The sequence below is a fragment of the Erpetoichthys calabaricus genome, chromosome 2 (assembly GCF_900747795.2).
Source record: "Erpetoichthys calabaricus chromosome 2, fErpCal1.3, whole genome shotgun sequence".
Lineage (NCBI taxonomy): Eukaryota > Metazoa > Chordata > Cladistia > Polypteriformes > Polypteridae > Erpetoichthys > Erpetoichthys calabaricus.
This window is the reverse complement of record NC_041395.2, coordinates 289076409-289100153: the sequence shown is the minus strand read 5'-3', so window position 1 is coordinate 289100153 and position 23745 is coordinate 289076409. Positions and strand designations below refer to the sequence as shown.

At 37.8% G+C, this 23745-nt stretch overlaps 1 protein-coding gene across 5 annotated transcripts in view; it reads left to right on the top strand.

Moving 5' to 3' along the window:
• The window catches only part of ldb1a (LIM domain binding 1a), a 176911-nt gene that overhangs the window by 19970 nt on the left and 133196 nt on the right, over nucleotides 1–23745 (top strand). The window contains exon 1 of one of the 5 annotated variants that reach the window (XM_028795721.2): nucleotides 19151–19273. The exons of the other annotated variants lie outside the window; for them this stretch is intronic. Coding sequence (XP_028651554.1) covers nucleotides 19249–19273 — 25 coding nt within the window. The 5' untranslated portion in view covers nucleotides 19151–19248. Of the gene's footprint in view, nucleotides 1–19150; nucleotides 19274–23745 lie in introns of those variants that run through there. 5 annotated transcript variants of the gene reach the window in all.

Below are 23745 nucleotides of genomic sequence, written 5' to 3'. Positions count from 1 at the left end.
AGGACTGAATAAAAAGGGTCACAGACAAAGGACCAGAAGTTGGAAAAGGGAACGGTCCCAAAATACAGTAGACATTTTGGGAATAGTCTTTGGCTAGTCCCACTGTGCATCACTTTTCGTGGTGTTAAATGTAGGCAATACTGGAGTTTAAACTGAATATATTGATAAGGTTTTTGAAGATGAATAAAATGTTTTGTTTTTTAACTGAATTCTGGGATAAAGGAAGAGAGGATGGGAGGTCATGCTTCCTCTTTATTTAAGCAGCATAAAAAAGTGAAGAATTGCTTTGTATGGGGTGATAGGGTACAAAGAATTCATAAAGAAGGTGAGGGGAAACAGGGGAAGATAGCTAAACTGAACTGTTCTTAAGGACTGACTTCAGCTTGAGATAAAAGAAGAAAGAGGAGGTGAGAATAGAGAACCTGAACCTCGAATACTAGAATATTCCAACTCCTGAGCCATCAAAAATATACCAAAGGATGTCAAATCAATGAAAAGCCCAGGGCAGAAAGGAGAAAGAGTAACCGTCAGAAGAGTATCAGCTTGAAAGGTTGCTGTATAAGTGCGTCATCTTGGACAGTACCTCAACTGTACCTCAACCCAAAACTGTAATGCAACAACATAAGTAACAAGATGACTAACTACAGATCAAACATAGGGTGTATATGCAATGTTATAATTCTAAATCAGATAAATACAGTCCCACATCAAAAATGTAATGTATTAGTTTACTTCGACAGAGGGTCTTTTTGCATTTCAGAAGTTGGAAAGAAGTGATCCGATCTCACACTACCATTTGACAGACAAGGGTATCAGACTCACTTGCCATCTCAGCTTGTTTTATTAATTGGTATCATTATATTTTTAGATTTTTTCAGTTTTTGAGTAATTAATATATTTTTGAACATACTTTGCAGAGGTATGATTGCACTACTCATAGGTCAGTTTAGGTCAGGTTGGGGAGCATGCACTAGTACAGTGCATTGCTGCACCCTCCACACAACGAAACAGCTAAGGATCCTGGTTGGTAACCCCCAAGGCAGACATGTGGTCCAGTCCCACCGCACAGAAATGACCATCTATCTGCTGCAGCTATGTGTTACGTGGGCATCCCCTTGGCCTGGTCCAGCCACCCTGGTTCTCAACAATGAGGATCCTGTGAGCCAGATAACCCTCAAGGAATCATGCCACATGGCCTTTGTGCCATAACTGGCACTCCCTCACAATGCAGGTAATGTGCCTCATTTGGGAGTGCATGAGCAACCACTCATTTGAAACAAAGTCAAACCAGCAATACCCAATGACTCTCTGAAGAGACACAGTACCGAAGGAGTCCAGTCTTCATTTCAAGTCATCGGATAGCGTCCATGTCTCGCAGCCATATAGCAAAAACAGGAAGCATCACGACTCTAAAGACTTGGACCTTCGTCCTTTTGCAAAGATATCGGGAGCGCCACACACCACTTTCTAATGACCTCATGACCCCCCATGCTCTCTCAATCCATCTAATGACTTCATAGGAAGAGTCGCCACAGACAGGAATGTCACTGCTGAGGTAAGTAAACCTCTCGATGTCGTTGACATTCTCTCCGCAGACAGACACAGTGCTAATGTCTGTGCCCGTGAGGTCATTAAAGGCCTGGATCTTGGTTTTTGTCCAGGACACTTGCAAGCCCAGACACTCAGACTCCTTGCTCAGTCTCTTGAGAGCCCCAAACAGAGTTCATAGGTATAACTCAGAGGTATACACTATTGAACAAAGAAATGCATTACCTTTCTGATTTCTGCCTTCATTGCTGAAATAACAACAAACACATGAGAATATAAGAATATCAGGAAAATATTAATAACTGTGAACAATGACAGTAATCTTATAGTCCTTCAGTATCTTGCATGTCCATCTTTTGCAGCCACCACTTGTGCTTGATGCTCTGGCACAATTGTGTACGTTATCCCATTCATACAGCAGTTGCTGGCCATTGGCAGGCAGAGGGGCATGTCTCCAAATGTTTCAATCCAGGGCATCAAAAAGGTGCTTTATGGGATTATGGAAACAAGCTAATTTCAAGGCAGCATCTGGATATCATCATTCTTCAGGACATTTATAACCACAACAGTAGCATCTGGCCTGCTATAGGGCCAGATCATGTTATCACACATAGGGCTTGATAATTTGCATCAAAGTCTTATTTTGTATATTAATACACTGGCATCAGCATACCTTTCTCCTGTCCTCCTCTACACTCTTACAATACGGTCTACATGTAACTTACTGAAGCGTGAATCAACAAAAAGGACCCAATGCTAATGCTGATTCAGCATTTCTCTTCCTTAGAGAAAAAATTTTATACTGTAGTAACTATACTAACTTTACTTTGAGATGGGCTTTATATTATTTCTGTGGTACTTAGTGAGGAGGCTATGATAGGAGGATATTTGTATGGCAGCCCAGGTAAAACACACTCAGTCGAACAACAAAGAGGCAAACAATAAACAAAAATGGTGCTAAATATTCATGGTTAAGACTTACCCATTTATCCATCATGATATCACACTAGAGCACCCTCTTCCCACGTCTGTTTATCTCAGACACTTGCCACTTTCCTTCTGCCAGTTGACCCTTCAAGAACAAATACTGTATCCTTCTGACTGTAGACTTACAGTATTTAGCCTCTGGTTGTGAGTTGGCTTTCAACCCCATCTTTAGACCATTTCTTGCCAATCTATGGAATTACTTCCAGTTAGAAGTGACTTCTTATATATCCCTTAAAGGACAGCATGTGTTAGATAGCTTCCAAACTACCTCACCCTACTGCCATTTCAGACAGCCATGTACCCTGTAGCCAAAAGAACATAATGCCGCCTCTTGCATTTCTTCTTTTTCTCACTGCATCTCTTTGTATAGAGACTCACTCATGTTTATAAGTCCAGGTGTCACCTTCTAGTCTCTCTCATTCAGGTGGGGCCCCTTTTTAAGGCCCTTCTGAGGTCTAAATCACTCATGCCAGGCATATTACTCTGATCATTCCTTGTGCTCACACATTTGAATAAAGAAAGTTTATTTCACTAACAGAGCCCTCTTTGAAGGCTACTGGTGAAAACTCCTGTCTTGTGCAACCCTGGTGTTAACCTTGGCCTTATAGCCTCCTACCCTCTAGTCACCTCCTTGTAAGATGGTGGATGTAATTTTTGCAAGAATGTGGGTGTATTTTAGAGATTAAATTACAATGTAGCTTGCTTAGCACATTCTTTGCCACTTTATAGAAGCCTGTTTAACTTTCCCAGCCATACCTTAGATTATATGCCTAGTGTCATGGAAAAGATACCTAATTATTGAAACAAAAAATTGATATCATATTGTGAGCTTTACATTTCCAGTTACATAGAACAAAAAAGGTTGTAATAAAATGTAAAGTTTAAGTCAAAATGTTATTCTCAGTCTGTGCTTCACAATTAACAATGACATAACATTTTTTCTGTTCACACATGTCCAGTGTTGAACTCTGTTTTGAAGTTAACAAATATCATTGTTGTGTAGATATAAATCTGTCTAAAAGTATAAAAACAGAATTTTTTTTCTGAGCCAGTTTAATCCAGCAGAGTGTTACAGAGAGTCAGAACCTGCCCCAGCTGCAAACAGCACAAAGCAAGAAGGAACCCTTGACTGCTGAAAGCAGATTTTAGCAGAGACCAGCAGGTGGGGATGACAGTTCACAGACACAGTGTATCATTATCTCAAAGAGTCCTGTGAGGCTGCAATTTGTCACATGTACTGCACGTGTGACTGGTAGTGAGTTTAGAATTAAGTACTGTTTTGAGAAGAATGCAATATGTAGTCCAATTAGCCTGAAACTAGAAACAAGCTGCTTCCAGCTCCTTTTTCAGTTTTAGCAAGGAAGTAAAATTGTTTTTGAATTTGCAGGCCTGACACCACTACAGTAAAATACATGCATAAAAGTGTTTGTACAGGAGTCTCTTAATATGAGCATCACACAATGGGGCAAATAGAGAATTTTACTTAATAAACATTGCACTGAATAATCTTTTGATTATTAGATTTTGTAATGCCTATTTTGGTACAATACAGAATAGAGGAATAAAATGTTTCAGTAACCACAAAGTAGGGCAGTCACACATTCTCTTATTGTAAGTGAAACAAATTAATTACATTTCATAATAAATATTTACAAATACACTGTGGAGTGTAGGAGGTACTTGTGAGTATCCCAGAATGATAAAAGTAATAAAAGAAAAAGGGTTTTATTAACAAACCAAGTGAACAACATAGCTGGATCAAAAGGAAACATGTGAGGGAAGAAAATAAGAAAACCTAAGCCATCTGGCCTCCCGAAATTCCCCTTGCTTTGTTCCCTACACCATTTTGACCTTTTCTCTCTACTCTTCTGGCTTACCTTCCTTTCTTCCTCCTACCTATCCAGTCATCTGCAGTGGATATTTCTCAATTCCATGACCTCCTGTATAGCAAATAATAGATGATTTTAAGCCCGAGTCCAGGAACCCTTCTGATTAACCTTTTTCAAGAACTTCTAAGGTACCTTACCAGCAATCAAAACCCTGGTGGTACAAAAATAAATGCAAAGAATACATTAATTAATGGAAACAAACTCAACAGCAATATAAAAATGCTTCACATGTGCAACATTAAGCAGGTGACTTGTGTTGTAAAATAATACACATATGCAGTACAGATTGGGCAGCATTGAAAAACCTAATTTTTAGTGCACTTGTGAAAAAGGGGTGCAAAGCTGACATAGAGTACATCACATACGCAATGCAAATTGGATGATTGCTCATGTTGTAAAATAAAAGACTGATAGTGGGCAGTGTTGTAAAAGACAATCAAGGGTACACATACTTGTAAGTTATGCACATGTGTAGTGCAAATCAGACAGAGAGTAGAGATCAGGTAAGGAACACTCAGTACCAGCACCAGGTTTCCCAGCAGGTTCCCCATACCACAGGGTGTGACCAAGGTGGACTAGACTGTCAGTCCTCCACAGTATTTCTATGAATCTAACCCACAGTGCTCTCTAGTGGCTTGTGGGACATTTACAAGGGTAATAAATCTGTTTTTACCAGTTGCATCTTCACAATATTAAAATCTTTCAGGCTTGACTTTTTGTGAAAGAAAACAGTATCTGTTTTGTTATTTTTATGAATAAATTTTGAATAAATTTTGAGGGATTACTTTGAAAAGTGATATAAATAAAATGTAATATAGCAATATTCTCTAAACTTGCTTGATTGATTTTAGAATTGAAAAGGATAGGAGCAAAATAAATTATGATAAAAAGATGAGCTCATGTTGTTCAAGATTAATTAATTTATGGTTCTCTACTGCAAGTTGACCAAACATGGAAATGAGAATTTCATTTTACTTTGTACCGCAACTATTAGTACTACTACTAAATATGTCAGAACAAGTTATAGGGTGGTACACTTAAAAATAATTTTGAACCTCTGCAGTATGTTATAATGTTTACCACGTGAACATGTACCTAGTAATAAAGTAAAGCTTTTATGTTGAAGTTGTGGCCTGTAGGAGACATCTGAAATCCAAACACCAAACATGAGTAACCCAGGTTAAAAATGAGTTTTTTTTTTATTAGAATACCTTTTCCATAACTGCAGTGGGTTGGCACCCTGCCCAGGATTGGTTACTGCCTTGTGCCCTGTGTTGGCTGGGATTGGCTCCAGCAGACCCCCGTGACCCTGTGTTCGGATTCAGCGGGTTGGAAAATGGATGGATGGATGGACCTTTTCCATAAATCAGCAAGTACAATAATATGTGTTCCTTACTTTCTTCCTTTTCCTCAACCACCTACACTCCAGGTTAGCTTTGTCCTTCTCCACTCCTGACTTTGACTCACCTGGGTACGGTGGAAGGACTCCCTTTTATGCAAGATCCTGGAGCATTTCCTGCAGGTCAGTGTCGTACCCAGGAAGCACATCCATGTCAGGTGGAAACTCCTCCTAGCAAGTCCTAGTGTCACTAATTTACTCCCAACAATACAACTCCCACATAGCTCAGTGGGTGTCCAAATGGAAACCTACCATTCCATTATGCTGAAATCCCTATCTGAAAAGGGGACAGTAGCCATCCCGGCCGAGATGCCAGCCAATCCATTTCCTCCTTTGCAAAGTAGATAAGGTGCAGTTTTCTGGTAAAAAAATAATTTTTCCTTTAAGTTTTTAAAGTAGTCCACATTATTTAGTTATAGGAGACGCTAAGTGTCCTTCTCCAAATCAAGACACTGTAGGGAAATTTTGCATTTCTCATTTACAAGATCTCCTCCACACTTTCAGATAAGTGGTACACTTCTTAAGCATTTTTAATCTTAATTTGCATATTGGTGGAGTAAATTTGGGTACTTGTATAATATGCTGTTTCAGATCTCAGAGCCAATTTTTCCTTCACTATTTTAACATGGTTTGGACATTGTACCTAATTGGCACAGGTGAGTTTACGCAAAGTAAAACATTTCTTTCAATAATACATAAAGGAACCTTGTTAATCATCATCTTGTAAAGCTGAGTGATATGTGGTACTTCTACTAGGTGTATTTATTAAAATGATTTTCTTCTTTTTAGGATAGAGTAGTGGTGAAATGTTTAGCACTGGTGCATCTAAGCTTCTGATTCTGAATCCTGCCATGGGACCTTTCATTGTGGAGCTTGCATTTTAATCTATATCTGCACCGTTTTTTTCTTTTTTTCTCCCGCATCCCTAAGATGTGTATTAGGTTAATTGGTGACTCAAAATTGGCCCTCTTTGAGTAGGAGTGGGTCATGTGAGCATGTGGAAAAGGATGGTGTCTCATCCAGGTCTGGTTCCTACCTTGCACTGAATACTACTAGAATAGTTTATGGCTACTGTGATGCTGAACTTTAGTTAGTGGGTTCAATAATGTATGGATGTTTTCCTTATTTCTGCTTTTAAAGTTGCACAGTATGAATACTGTAACATAAAAGGAAGTTAATCATTTTTGACATATGAGCTTATTGAAGAAGTGCTAATAACCAAAGCATTTTTGTACTTTATCGTCACATTTTTGCTCCTTTTTTATTTTTCCTGTAAACTGCTTATTTTAAAAGGTGGCTAAAAATTAAAAAAAAGTATCAAATGCTGTTAACATGGTATAATATATTGTCAGAAAATATTCAATGGATTAAATTTGAGTTCATATAATATGTGGTATGTAAAAATAACATGCTGAAAGCTGCTTACTCCAATTTGGGGTTATGGAGGGCATAGAGTACAAGGCAGGAAGCAACCTGTATAATCACCAGCCTATCACAGGGACATTCACACACACATACATCCATAGGTCCATTCTTGTTCACACCAAGGACCAATATAGAATTACCAATTAATCTAAAACCTGCATAGAGAATGTGCAGACTCTACATACACAAGAACTAGTGCAGGATTCGAACCGGAGGTAGCAGCCCTAACCATTGTGCCACCATGCACAAATATATATTATGTTTTTGTGGAATACATTTCTGTGTGGAATGATGCCATATGGTTGAAGAATGATTCAGAGCTCATGGAAGAGACTGAAAAGTATCCATTAGACTGTGTTCTCTAGTAATCTAAAGGAAGCTATAGTGGAATTCTCCATGTGTGTGTATAGACAGTCACAAGTCTCCATCTGAATACTAAACCGATGGAATTTTTTACCATTCAAAGACAGGTTTTCCTCAAAACTTTTAACTGTTGTTGGTGCTTATGCACCAAATGGTTATTCTGATTATTCAGTGTTTCTAGAGACTTTTTTTTTACTTGAAAGGGTACTATCTACGATTTTAGTGCTACTGGAAAGGCTTATTGTTAATTTATTAACATTAAGACACCTGCAGTGTCATGACTGAGTGTAGCAGCCAGTCTGATCTGATTCCAAGATGTGAATTGCTATTGTTACGGATTGCCTGTAATAAACTATCTTTGAAAAACAAAATCATGTGACCCTGACCTTAGCAGTGATTTTAGGATCTATCCACAAAGTGAACGCCTGGAAGGATATAAAACCACTCACTGCTGATCCAATTTTGGATAAAAGTTGGTTTCTAATAGTGATATTCTAGGTTCACAGAGGCACAAGGGGTATTTGCTTGTTTTATTACAAATAGAAAATAATTATATCAAAAAAATAATTTGTATTTATTACCAAAACCCATCCCTAATATATAAAATGAGCTTTAATTGCAATCACAAATACTCAGAAAGATCTGGACAATGACACTATGACAAACCTACAGTATATAGTGTGCATCGGGATGTGTTAGTTTAATTCATATCCTTTACTTAGGTATACAAAAAGATTACATATAAAAAACATATAATACTGTAAAAAGTAATTAGAAAGGTGCCATACCATAACTATATAAAGTTAAATATTCAATAGGCACCCTATGATCATGTCACTCGTATGACCATATAATGAAGATCTTTCATTTTGTATATTGTGACCAATAGAGGCACTGTCGACCCCTTGTACCCTCATACCAGACGTCCGACACCAGATAAATGTCCAAATATAATATTTATTAGGACAACAATGTGCACAAAGCACCCTCCACTCCACTATACTTAATAAACAATAACAAATCACTAATCAATACAATCTTCCACTCCCAGACGCTTAGTCACCCTGCCTCCCAACTCAGCTCAACGTCTGGGATTTCCCACAGTCCTTTTATAGTCCTTGACCCGGAAGTGTTTCGCCTTCTCTGTCCACGTGACATGGGACACTTCCGGGTCAGATAAAAATCCTTTTTCTTCACCCCGGAAGCACGTCATGCCTTGTGTCGCTGTGATTAAGACGCACTTCCGGGTTATGGTGCAAATAACAATCCCTGGGCCTCCCTGCAGCGACTCCTGGCGGCCCCCATGGTATCCAGCAGGGCTGTGCATTAAAAGTCCACTGTCCATAATTCCCTGCTGGCATTCGGGGTAGCTCCATGCTGCAAGGAGGGCTGCATCTGGCGGCCTGGGGGTATTGACCGGGATAAACAGCCGGCCATATCTCACAATATATAAATCAGAAACATGGTAGGGTCTGCTACAGTGTAAATAGAAAAGCCAGCTCTTTGCCCTCTAATGTCTAACTATTACATAAAATGTGCTGTAATAATAAATGCTGAACCCAAAATAAAATGCAAATGTGACAACCCAAATCCATATTGTAGTTGAGTTTTCAAAAGTGTGAATCATGAAGTATATAAAACATACTCAAAGAAAAAATGACAACTGCAAGTGTGTCCTTGCCTCTTCTATTTGAAGGCTGTGTCCATATTTAACTTCACTCATCTATCTTTATCAACCTGTTGGTGTGAAAAGCAACATTGTTACACTGATCAGGCCCCTTCCTCGTGAATTTACAGTATATGAAAAAAAGCATATATCTTAGAAAAATAATGCAAAATTAATATCTCATTTATCCTCAACACATGGCCTTTAAGGTAAATAATCGTGTTTCTATGTATTGAACACTTTTCATAAGAAAGAGAATAAATTCACTGATCTTACCAAAGCAGTCCACATATTAAGATATAAAAAATGATGATTGAATTAACAATCTGTTTTCTAATTAACATGCTAAATTATTTGTTTTATTCATTCCATTGGTCTACAGTATATATAGCAGTCGTTAAACCCCCACCCCATTGTAGCTTTTGATCAATAAGTACCTGAGGCCATTCCTTGAATTGCCTTCCTATCACAATGTGAATAGTTTGTCTTCATATATTAAGACTTAGAACAACCAATATACAATAGCTTTAATTCCTTAATCCAATGAGTGTTTTACCTCTAATGAAAAAGAAAAAGCATGGTTATTTTTGATAGAATTATTTAATTAATGAATTTATTTATTTAATCAGTTTATACCATAGATTCAATAAATTATCTTTATTAAGAGAAACAGACACTAGAAATACAATGAGTTTGGTATTGTTACTTGATCAGGTGTTTTTATTTCAGTATTTGTGTTTTAATAGCTAAAGCTAATAGTACACAAAACATTACTGAACTCTAGTGTTTGTATTTGCCTCTATATTATGTAAACTCTTAATAATATATTTTTTTCAAACATAACACTGTTGGAATAATTTAAAAGACTTTAGGGAGTAAACACTGTAGAATGGCTCAAATTTAAGACTTAGATGGTACAAATGCTTAAATTAAGCTAGAAACTACTCCATTTCTTCAATAACGTTTTTGTGGCACAATCATCTGAAAAAATAATGGTAAATTCAAGTGAAATTGAAATTATTTCCCAGGCACATAAATATTTTATTGTGTAGTTTTGTTTTTATGTAAAACTTTGGAAGAACTGTAAAAGTTAATTTACATTTTCACAATGTGATATTAATAATTCACCCTTTTATCTTTTAACAAATGTTGTACCAGCTTATACAAAAGTCAACTAGAAGACATTATTTCACTATTTTCCGAAAATATTTTTGAATGAAGAAGAAACTAAAAGCCAAAATATCTGACTCTTTTTAGGCAATAGATCCAAGTTGCCTGGTATTTGTTACAGTACATGCCAAGTGTAGACTTTTATTTTAGCAAATATTTTTTATTTCATGTAAACATCCAAAGAACTTTTAAAATTCAGCATTAAAATCAGTGTTAAGTGAATGTTGCACATGTACTTTCCTGGACATAGCAGTCACTGATTGTCAGGTGAATATCAGTTCAAATTAAATACATCCCTTCAGATGGACAGGGTGTTTGATTTGACAGACGGATATAAAATCTTGGATATTAATAGTATTTAGTCATCATGGATATTTTTATCATATAATACAATGCAACCTTGAATGCACTTGGAAAGAATCAAAAGCAGATAGCCTTGAGAAAGTTACACACAGGCAGAATGAATTATGCTCATTTAGTGCATATTTGAACTCAGTTATTTTTAACGTGTACTTACAGTTTGTTGACTTAGAGTCAGGTGAAAGAATTAACCTCATATAGGCAAGACTTTCAGGCCTTTGATAGGGCCTCTTGCTAATATATTGGCACCAAGCGTTTTTTGGGCCCACTGTGGTTGTAAAGATCCAGACATCTCAGTATCTCATACAGTGCCTCCAAATTACTTTTTATTCTGTTTTTATTTATTTTTTGTACCCACAAGGACATGACACTAAAGACTACATTTCCCAAGTAAAATACTGTAGCAGCCCAGCACACAGAAAACATCCTTAAGCTAAAATAATAAATTTAGGTGAGCATAACATGCAAATGTGCAAACCAATAACAATGTTGGTAGTAATGTATATAGTTACAATTATATAGATATAATTAATTAATACATGTATAAATATTCTCAAACACCGTGAAAATGTGAAAGGGAAGAAGGAATTCAATTAGACTAACAAAAGAAATAATATTTTGACTGGACTTTTTAGAGAATGGCATCTGTAAAATTTCACTAAGTATATGTAAGAATAAATGTGGTAAAGAAAGTACAGTAAGGTGGACATGACAGTATTTCAAAAAGATAAATATGACACAAACGTAACAATGAAATGTACAGAATGCACAAAAGATGGGATTTGTGTACATCTAGCTTCTTCTTTCATACATATTTCTAGTTTAACTTGCAGTAAAGGCAACTGGCTTTTATTTCAGCTAAAGAAACATATCAAGTAGAAAGTGTGAATGCCACATGGGATAGACTGGCATCACTACCAGGAGAGGGGAAGGTTCCTCACCTGGACAGAGGCGACAACTGGATGGACAGGCATCCTGACCAAGAGAGAGAAAGGTAACTTACTCGAGTATGTCGGTGCGGGTTAGCCCCACGCTATCGGATTCCACCCAACACCACCAATAGTCATGACTGGGATGAGCTTGGAAGATGAGGACAAAAACAAAAAGCAAGGGGATGGTGTACAGGTGTTCAATGCTTTTATTAAAACCAGTTCAAAAATCACAGTGTTCAACAAAGTGCAGTGCTCCAAAATTAAAAAATAATCCAATAAAAGAGTGGAAATCTGTTATATTAAAAACGGAATTTAAAATGATAATAAAAAAAACTCCATCACAGTCATAGGGTCAATATTTCTTTCCCTCCTGGACAGACCTAACACAACTCCCTTATCATCTCCCCTGCTCACCTGTTGCTTACTCAGCTGGCGAAGACTTTAACAGCTGCTGTTCTCTCCAACCCAACCCCCATCTTGGCTGCCTCGAGCAGCGTCGGCCAGACAACTTGGGGTTGGTTTCCCTCTTGTCTTCCTTCTTAATCGCACTGGCATACCTTGGATCCCTGGAGGGGACACCACCTTGATTGCACCCACTCCTCTTAATAATTAGTGGGGATGATCCATCCCTAGAGCGCCAATCCTTCATTACATTGCAGGACCAACAACCACACTGCCTTTCCCCATATTAGCTGGCTGGCAGGCTTGTTCTCACTCTCCACCCCAATGCTGCTCTTTTGATTCAGTTTGCGTTTTTCATTCCTCCTTTCTGCACTCGTGCTTCCCTTTTAAAGTGGGGATGTGGCACATCTGCGGCAATCAGCAGTTTTCAGTGCAATTAGGGTTATGGGTGATCCTGCACCTGTGTACTAATTGCAGGGCCATCTCCTCCTACATCGTGCATGGGAACCACTCTCGCCACACTACCACACTTCCACACAAAGACGTGAGTGTGGTATTTATCTATTTATTTAAAACGGCCACTTTTTGAGCCACGTGAAGTGACTGACATCCCAGTCAATAGAGAGGATGATTCCATACACGGACAGGAAGCTCCAAGCCAATGGACAGGCATCCCAACCAGGCACATGTGTAACACCTCCCTGGCCGGAATAGAAGAAGAGGACAGGGAAGGACTGTCTCTGGGGGGTGTTTATTCCCCTCAGCTGCTAGATCGGCGACCATTTGGGAACTAGCAGTAAATGCTGGGAGTTGTAGTCCGGCAGCACAATCCTGCTGGGGTCTGTGGGCGCTACAGAAGGACGCTGCAGGGAAAGATACTCCCTATTATGTGGGACTTCTGTGTGACCTGGAAATAATTCCAATGGTCAGTACCCCTGGCAGCAGAAGTACTCGCGGGTCCTCAATAAAAGGGACTGCACTCTCTTATCCAGGTGAGTCTGAACTGGGAGGACAGACAGCAACACTCGACTGGAGGAGGGCAGTGAGGTGGAGAGAGGAGAGGTGATTGTGAAGAGAGAAAACATGTGCTTTGTTACTTTGTGGAGGAATTGTGGTTAATAAACCATCTTTTATTTGAACCCAGGACTGTATTGTGTGATCGTGTTGGAGTTTTGGGCTTGCTGGCGCCCTGGTTCAATCACACAAGTTAATTATTATTGACTAATACTTTCTTGGTGTCTCTGTATTGCACCACAGACCTGTTAGTGCTATGAGGTTTTGTAGCTTTTAAGAAAAACCACATAGTTAGGTCCATAAATATTTGGACAGAGGCAACTTTTTTCTAATTTTGGTTCTGTACATTACCACAATGAATTTTAAATGAAACAACTCAGATGCAGTTGAAGTGCAGACTTTCAGCTTTAATTCAGTGGGGTGAACAAAACAATTGCATAAAAATGTGAGGCAACTAAAGCATTTTTTAACACAATCCCTTCATTTCAGGGGCTCAAAAGTAATTGGACAATTGACTCAAAGGCTATTTCACGGGCAGGTGTGGGCAAGTCCGTCGTTATGTCATTATCAATTAAGCAGATAAAAGGCCTGGAGTTGATTTGAGGTGTGGTGCTTGCATGTGGAAGATTTTGCTGTGAACAGACAACATGCGGTCAAAGGAGCTCTCCATGCAGGTGAACAAAGCCATCCTTAAGCTGTGAAAACAGAAAAAACCCATCTGAGAAATTGCTACAACATTGCGAGTGGCAAAATCTACAGTTTGGTACATCCTGAGAAAGAAAGCAAGCACTGGTGAACTCAGCAACGCAAAAAGACCTGGACGTCCACGGAAGACAACAGTGGTGGATGATCGCAGAATCATTTCCATGGTGAAGAGAAACCCCTTCACAACAGCCAACCAAGTGAACAACACTCTCCAGGGGGTAGGCGTATCGATATCCAAGTCTACCATAAAGAGAAGACTGCATGAAAGTAAATACAGAGGGTGCACTGCAAAGTGCAAGCCACTCATAAGCCTCAAGAATAGAAAGACTAGATTGGACTTTGCTAAAGAACATCTAAAAAAGCCAGCACAGTTCTGGAAAAACATTCTTTGGACAGATGAAACCGAGATCAACCTCTACCAGAATGATGGCAAGAAAAAAGTATGGATTAGGCGTGGAACAGCTCATTATCCAAAGCATACCACATCATCTGTAAAACACGGTGGAGACAGTGTGATGGCTTGGCCGTGCATGGCTGCCAGTGGCACTGGGACACTAGTGTTTATTGATGGTGTGACACAGGACAGAAGCAGCCGAATGAATTCTGAGGTGTTCAGAGACATACTGTCTGCTCAAATCCAGCTAAATACACTCAAATTATTAGGGCGGCGTTTCATGATACAGATGGACAATAACCTAAAACATACAGCCAAAGCAACCCAGGAGTTTATTAAAGCAAAGAACTGGAAAATTCTTGAATGGCCAAGTCAATCACCTGGGGCCTCAAGTATAACGCCGTGCGTAGAACTCACGCTATAACATGGCGTAAGCACAAAAGCGGGATTGTGCGTATGCACAGAAAAATCCAGATGCAGGAATCTGTGCGTACGTAAACTTTCACGTTCTTCCACTACATAAATCCCGATCAGTGTGAAAAGTAACGCACGTGCACGCACCTTCTGTCCCGCCCCAACTCCTCCCAGAATTACGCCTCTTTGAATATGCAAATCAATATAAATAGCCTTCTGTGAAAAGACAATGGGAAAAGCATGGGGGAAAATATAAGAATTTCAGCGAATACCAAATGGAGGCAAAGGAAAAACGTACTATTTGTTGGTTTAAACAGTGGTATAATCAACAAAAGGAAGTTGATCGAGTGACAGAGTGTCGGAGAAACTCGAAGGCTCAAGTTCACAAAGTCGCACAGTGCCCGAAATAAAAAAGAAATCACATATCAAAGTCGCCGTGAAAAGGAAAGTCGTAGCCCACCGTCTGAGTGTCATATGAAAGCTTATTAGGGTACAGAGAAAACAAAATAGGCACACAGTTGGAAAAAAGCATGAAATGTCGAAATTTCCACTTTAATCACGTAGTTTATTTTGCCATTAAAGTAGAACATCATAAACTTCATCTTAAAATCGTTTAATTTACTAGTTTCTAAAATCCCATTGTAACTAAAGTGGCATGTGAAATGCTTTGTTCTGTGTTTGATCTTCTTTGTGCTCTGTGTGTGAATCACTACCTGCTTCTTAAACGGGCATTCTTTTTCTCCGACAGGACACATAATCCATTACATTCGTGATATTACAGCTCTCTGAATAATTAAAATACTGAGATGTATACGTGATATCTTTTTCATGATGATAGGAGTCAAAGCATGTTATTAAACATGGGAACACGGTGGCGCAGTGCTTGTTCATGTCTCACGCAAGAGGCTTGCTGCGCCATGCGCAACCTTCGATGAAATAATTTATTGCAGCAGTACTGTCTCTTTCAAACTAACCTCCAATTCCTGTCCTTCCTTTTCTTTCTCCAAATACCCAATCGCCACACAATCAGCTCTGTAATAGACGTGAAGCCATTTGTAAGCTTAGAACGCCGATTCTTCAAAACTTTTAAGGAACATTGAAATATCTTCGTAGTACGTGTTTAATTATTCTATCCGTCTATCCTTCCAGTGTCACGTCAGCACCAGCAAGAATACAACGCAATGTAGGAACAATCTATGAACTAGCTAGCGCTGCGGCATACAGATTATTTAAATGAAGTTAAAGTTTTATCTGTATAATATAATCAACATATTTTGCTGCATTTCATCTTAAAAATTATATCGTCGTCATATGTAAATACGCGCTTTATAAAGTGGCACAGGTTGTGCAATATTATAACTGTAGTGCAAGTTTACAGTGGAGTAATTGTACTTATAAGTACAAACAGTTCTACAAGGAGCACTTGATTGAGTGCGTTTATAGTTCTTGGGATGAACCTGTTTCTGAAACACGAGGTCCATGCAGGAAAGGCTTTGGCGCGTTTTGCCGTGGCTGAGGTAGTGTGTGCTTGAAACTGTATACCGATAATTCTCTTTCTGATCAGCTGCTGCTGTGATTCCCCACTCAGATACAGTGATATAAATACTCCGAGTGGTGCAATGAGAGTAATATGGAAAAAGATGATCTGCTGTGGCAATCCTTAACGGGAGCAGCTGAAAGAAGAACAAGATGCAGTGAGAGTAACAACGCTAAAGCAGTTATGGTATTTGGAATACTATGGCTATTCCCTGGACCAATATATTGCTACAGGTTAATTACAATCAGATGCATTACACTAATAAACAATATGCAGTTAATTTCAGTGTATTTATAAAGCCGCGTCAGGAATGTGGGTCTAAGAAAGAAAGGGTGACCACACAGGAACAGTAGCACTGCTTTGACGCTGGGTGCCGCCAGTCTGCAAAACCGAGCGGAGAAATTGCGTACGCCAAGGTATGAGTTACCGTGGAACTGTGCGTGGCTTTACGCCAAGTTTAGATTTTATACATTGCGATTTGAGCGTGGAAACGTTCGTACGGAACATTTCTGTGCGTACGCACCATTTATACATGAGGCCCCTGATCTTAACCCAATTGAGCATGCATTTCACTTGTTGAAGACTAAACTTCAGACAGAAAGGCCCACAAACAAACAGCAACTGAGAGCCGCTGCAGTAAAGGCCTGGCAGAGCATTAAAAAGGAGGAAACCCAGCATCTGGTGATGTCCATGAGTTCAAGACTTCAGGCTGTCATTGCCAGCATAGGGTTTTCAACCAAGTATTAGAAATGAACATTTTATTTCCAGTTATTTCATTTGTCCAATTACTTTTGAGCCCCTGAAATGAAGGGATTGTGTTAAAAAAAAATGCTATAGTTGCCTCACATTTTTATGCAATCATTTTGTTCACCCCACTGAATTAAAGCTGAAAGTCTGCACTTCAACTGCATCTGAGTTGTTTCATTTAAAATTCATTGTGGTAATGTACAGAACCAAAATTAGAAAAAAGTTGTCTCTGTCCAAATATTTATAGACCTAGCTGTAGCAGTAGGTTCTATACAAAGGAGAGACAATATGTTGCTCTTTGTCATTATAACAGAATTACAAATCCAGTTACCAATCCAGTAGATACAGTACATGTATACACAATTCTGTTTTATTGTAAGGGCACTTTCAGTTATATAACAACTAGGAAAGATTGCATTTATAGCAAAGAAAAAATTGAAAAGTGTTTTTTTTTTCACACTCACTATGTGCTAGTTGCCTTTCTTTTGTTCTGTTTCATGTTCAGATCACTTGATCTCTTTATACTGAACATTTTTAGTCTTTATATATAAATTATCTTTTATATTTAACAATGTTCAGAAATAAGGCTAAATAAAGAAGTTAAACCATTATTAATGAGCTCAGTTAATAGAGTCCTGGCACAGCTGCAAATGTTTATTTGTAACCAATCTTCAACCTGAGCTGCTTTCTAATTAGATTTTGGTGTTTACCACTTGTGTACACTTTATGTAAAATCAGAATTCATTTTAGCATAAAAAATTGAAAAGTTATATATTTGGTTGAAAAAAAGTTCAAATCAACATGCAATTTACAAAAAGCCATGTATTGGAGTGGTACGTCCTTTTTACTTTTGCAATGGCTTTGATTTTTGCACACTTACTTCGTTCTTTTACTGCCTTAGTTAAAATATAGTTAAACATGTTTTCCTTATTAGGCTACTAGGAATTGCTCAAAATTAAACTTTGCTGGGTCAGTGCCATTACAAAGCATCTGCATATTCCTTATTATTGAGCTGCTGAATAATTTGTGGTGAATGTTCAAGTACTGTGTTATATATATGTCCTCCTTATACTTCATACAGCAGGTCTGATCACACTTTTTAAGTCAAGATCTGTCATTGATATTCTGTTTGTCTGAAATGTTTATATTTTTATTGGATACTTGGATACTACTCAGATTATTTATTACATATGGAATCAATTGTGTTTTTACCATAACATACTCAAATACTGTATCTCAATTTCAGTTTTTAGCGGGACACACTCACTGTCTTTTCATGTGGAATTGGAATGGTCTGTCCATATGAGTTAAACTGTCTCTGGGAAAACAGTTTTTTTTTCTTCAGTATGGCAAAGATGTACATTTTAAATTAACTAGCAGTTCTAAATTGACACAATGTAAGTGTGATTATGGGCATTTATTTGGATGGGCCCTACAGTTGACTGGTATCCAGTCCTGTAACTCTTCCTACTTTGCAATTAATACTTCCAAAAAAGTCCCAGAACCCAGTGACTCTGAACAGAATAAAGAAGGATAAAGAGTGTTACATTATATAATAATCACTTTTGCTATCTCCTCAGGATCATGAAAGTATGAATCATTTAATTAATTTTTGATACCACAGCTATTATGCATTATGCTCAGGATGTTGTAGAATGTATTTTAATGTGTGATGCAGAGCTTTGTACATTAATTTCTTATTTTAATTTGCCAAAATAAAAAGTTAGCATTATAATCAACTGTTTCAAAACTGTGCCTGAAAGGTTTTCTTTATTTTTCATTCTGCTCTAGAAACATTTTTGTCAAAAACACATTTTTGGGATTGGTCTATAATGTTCATGAGTTTTAGAATATTCAAAACTCCCTCTCTCTACCCCCTATTCATTTCAAATGGATAAATAAACAAATTTTTAGTTTTATGGTTACATACAAAAAGGAACCAGAACTTTCAAATAGAGTAAATGTGTGTTTTTTGTACTCTAGATCTCCAATGACCTGTGTTTATTGTGTTGCAATGAAAGGGTAGTGTTGCTGTGTTATCAGCATTGTAACACGTCTTATTTGTGGTTTCCTGCTGGCTGAAATGGGTGCTGTGTAGAAGCTTGGGTGGGGTACATAGCCCATGTGTCTATCAACGTAATTTCTCTCACAAGCCCTCTGCAAGTAAGGCATCAAATGATAAGTCCTCTTAGTCACTATAGGCCACGTGGTGTACTGACAAAATACAAAAACAGGGTAACAGAACTGCAACAGCATACTATGAGAGGAGCAGTATAGATAAAGTGAGAAAAGAACCATGGCTGATGAATTTGAAATTGCAGGTAAGTAATGTATTTGAGTATAGTTTTAAATAATTAAAATAAACAATTTCTAAATATGCATTTGAAAAACTCATCACATGATGTCGTACATCAGAGTTTTCTGACCATATCACATTGACCCAATTAATGCTTCTAAACTTCAATTGTAAAAAATATTTTAAAATTTACTGAGTTGTGGCAGATATTACATTATGTAAGTAAAAACATTTACAATAAAATCAGTTTATAAACCCCCAAACTTAGCTAAAATTAATCAGATTTAGTCTAATTTAAGCACTAAAGAGAAAATCATACACTTTGTGTGTGGTAACTGATGCTTTTAATATGATCCCAAATAAAACAATGCTTTATGAAATTCTGTTATACTTATTTACAATTTAAAGATTTAGCATTTCTTAAATGCATTAGCATTTTACTTTTTAAGGAAATGGTAATTGCATGTTTATGTATTACATGCAAATATGATAAATATTTTTGAATTTTTATCACGCTTTTTAAGCAATGTTATAAAACTTACATAATGTTTCATAAATATTATTTAAAGGATTATACATTTATTTCACCACCTTTTTTGAACCCATTTATTCTGGCCCTTGTTAATGGCAGTTCAATTGGAAATTCATTTATGATATTTGTAGCATGTTAACATGATGCAACACATGTAAAAAAATGTCTTTTACTCTAGTGTACTATGTCTTCATTAAGAAAGCAGAGATGGAAGTCATATAGCTTGTCTACAAGTATAATTGAAAATAAACCCAACATATAGATACATGCCATTGTTGAACAAAAACAAAACTTTACCTTGTCAATATGCTCTGTTAAATGAACTTGAATTTGAAAAGGATTCTGATAATGCAAATTTACAATAGGAACATGCTTGTAATTGTGTGGTTTACTACATGAAACTGCTTTCTTGTGTTTGACCTTTGAACTGCAGCAGGATTTTTTATTTCTTTTTCCATCTAACCAACAATATTTAGTCTATTTGTCCATTTTCTTACTTGCTTAGCCAATTCAAGATCACATAGAGCCTGTACTTATGAACACAGCACTGGACACTAAATGGAAACCATCCATGGATAAGATGCCATTGCATTTTCAAGCACATACAAACCCACAGACACATGCACAAGGATAATTTATCATGTTATTTTCTAACCTGCTTAATACTGAACATAGGACGCATGGCAGGAACAACCCCAGGACAGGGCGCAGTCCATCTTAGGACGAACACATACCGCACACCCACATACACACACACTAAGGGCCAATTTAGCAAAACAAATCCACCTAAACTGTGTGATGACACCAGAGCACCTAGCGGAAACCCATGCATACACAAGGAGAACATACAAACTCCACGCAGGGAGGACCCAGGATGTGAACCCTAGTCTCCCTCCTGCAGCACAACAGCATTACCTCTGTGGCAACATGCTACCCAGGAGAAAAAAATTTAAGTCTCCAAATAACCTAACATACACATTTTTAGGATGTGGGAAGAAAACCATGAAAACATGGGCAGAACATGCAGACTTCATATATAGTGTCCATATGCAGGCTTCAAACCTAGGACTCTGGAACTGTGAGGCAGAAATGATAACCACTATATTGTTCTTCTCTAAATTCATTTGGTTGCATATCAAATTACTTCAAATACATTACTATTACTTTAGAACCATTATCATTTTAGCTGTTGGAAGTCACCTTTTCAATAAGCACAATCATAAAGCAATAATAGTAATAATAATAATAATAATAATAATAATGCAATTCAAAACAATGTAAATTAAAAAATGAGTGTTTACGATAAATGAGAGGGATATCTGAGCTTAAAAATAAAAAAAATAAATTAAATAAAAAGTATTTCAAGGTAAATAAAAACAGACAGCACATTATAGAAAATCTTCATTGTAGAAAAAATGGTTATGATAAAAATAAATATAAGAATAACAGGTATGCTTTTACCATTCACTTAGGGTTTGACTATTAAAAATTCACTAAAAGGCAGGGAAGGTAATTTTGAAGCCCATGAGAATTTTCTGCTGAGACTTTGGGGGAGTTAGTCAGCTCAGAAGTTCTATGGGTGTCTTATGTGTACAGTATAGTATACAGATTCTTGTGTTTTTAATTTGAACTCTGTAATGTAGTAGCCCTATTTAGGAAAAGAAAACACTACTTCAGGCAGTTGGGAGTTGGTGTTGTGGTCATTTTACTTGGTTGCAATAATGACTCAGTCAGTAGCATTTTAAACCTATTACAGACTGCAAGTGCTTTGTACAGGAAGAACACTAAGAAACAAATAGTAGTAAATTGGCTACAGCTAGTGAACTGCCCCCTACAGTATTTAAGAGGAAGCAACCTTTATTGTTCCTGACCGTTTTTTGATGTTTGTTTTTTTCTTTTTGATTTTGGATTTCCTGTTTTTGAACTCCCTACTCACAAAATAAGATAATTTTCTGGTTTATCAGATTTGGCTTTGTTCACTTTTAGGTTTTGACGCCCTAATCATGAAATAAGGTACTATTCTGGTTTATCAGATTAGGTTTTATTTGCTATTAAGTTTGACTTTTAGGACAAAATATTTTGTTAACTTTTTTTTTCTGTTACCTGCATCCTTATAATAATTATTTTAATATTGAGTGAATCTTGTTTCCTGTTCTGGGGTAAGAAGTTTTTCTTTATTTTCTCCTTTCCTTGTGTGGGCATTTTGATATTTAAATCCTTTGCCCCACTTCTGGGACTGTGCTGACTGAAAGCCTGCCCCCTGACATTGGGGCCCAGTCTGCTTGAAGTGGTGAGGCCCACTAATTTCGTGCAGACATGTAAGTCTGGCTTTTGTTTTAAAACTTGTCATCATTTTTGGGTTTCAAGAACAGGCAGGATCTCAACACCAGATCTGGATCCTGTTGTGACCTTGCTGCTCGGCAAAAACAAAAATAAATTTATATAGCCATATATTGATCTAATACTTATTTAATACTTACTTTGCTGTATTACTACAGAAGCTCAGTATACTTAGAATGCTTCAGTTGATTAAATACAAGCAGTCTGTACTTAAAATATTCATTGTGTGAATTTGACTTCTATTTTTAATTAAAAACAACTTTACTGTGTTCATATAACCATTGGAGGGAGCTTGGGAACCCAAGAGATAACCCCAGTTATGATAAGTTGAGTTTCAGATATGCTGGATATTTATTACCAGTAATTTTAATAAATAAATGTAAGTCCTCTTAATCTCAGTTAACAGAGAGGTTCCTGCTAAAAAAATCCATATTACTAACCGAGAATGGTAAACCAGATGGCATGGACGCAGGTAACCGGATGGCATGGACGCAGGTACACGGCGATGGGACCATGAGATGTACTGTGCATGCGCGTACAGCTCAACTATCGGAAATAGCAAATAAAAGCAGGCGTCACCGCCATATTGTGAGTGGCACTACTGCGAAGTGAAGTTAGGAATAATGTGCTGCTTGGGATTGTACAAACCGCTGAACGCTTTACACCAAATTCAAACACAATACAGCTCAACGATACACACACGAGCCCACCTGGATAAGATCAATGAACGCAGGCGCCTACAACGCGCGTCTCAAACTGCGGAAGCAAAGCAGGCACGGGTTCAAAACGAACAAGCTCGACTGACGGATATACAAACACGAGCCCGCCTGGATAAACAACGCGCCCATAGCTAACGAGTAACGACACAGCCACACAGAAAAGAGGATTCTGCACTGCACCCCAGAGTCAAACGTAAGACACTACGGGGTCCGCAAAGGTCCACAAAGATAGTACGGAATATATAAGAGCACACCCATCAAAAAAACATCAATCGTGTAAAATCACATAGTACACACAAATCATGTGCTCTCAGCGCATATAAAGCGTATAAGGACAATACGGAGAATAGAGACCCAAAGGCATTGGAGAGAAAAAAAGGCAGATAAGAGATTATGAAAGCAGTGGAATTCGAAAGGCTCAAACAAACGATGGCGCGATACACATGCAGACAAAAGTACAGAATATGAAAGCAGTAAAATTCGAAAGTATTGTAGCGTCCCAGCCAGGTTGAGGGCTTTTTGGTTTTAAGTGACTGTTAGGTCCGATTGAGGGAAGGTGGAGTACAGCACGGAGGACTGATAGCGGGGTATTGATTTGATGCGGTAAGGGGGGGCGTTGGAGAGGGTGCTAGAAAGTTGTGTTTGGGGTTAGGAAGTCAGCGATTGTTCAAGTAAAACTTTTGTGACACTTTATCATGTGAAAAGATAAAAACGATTGCATCACCGCAAACAAAAGGTGATTAATCATCAGAACCAGGTGTAATTGAAAAAATACCAGGACAAATTGAGGTCTGAAAAAGGAGTAGACAACAAAGTCTTTCTGCATTTACATCATTCAATGGACAAAACGTTGATTTACACAATAATGGACCATATGCTATGAGAATCTGTGGTCCCACAACAGTT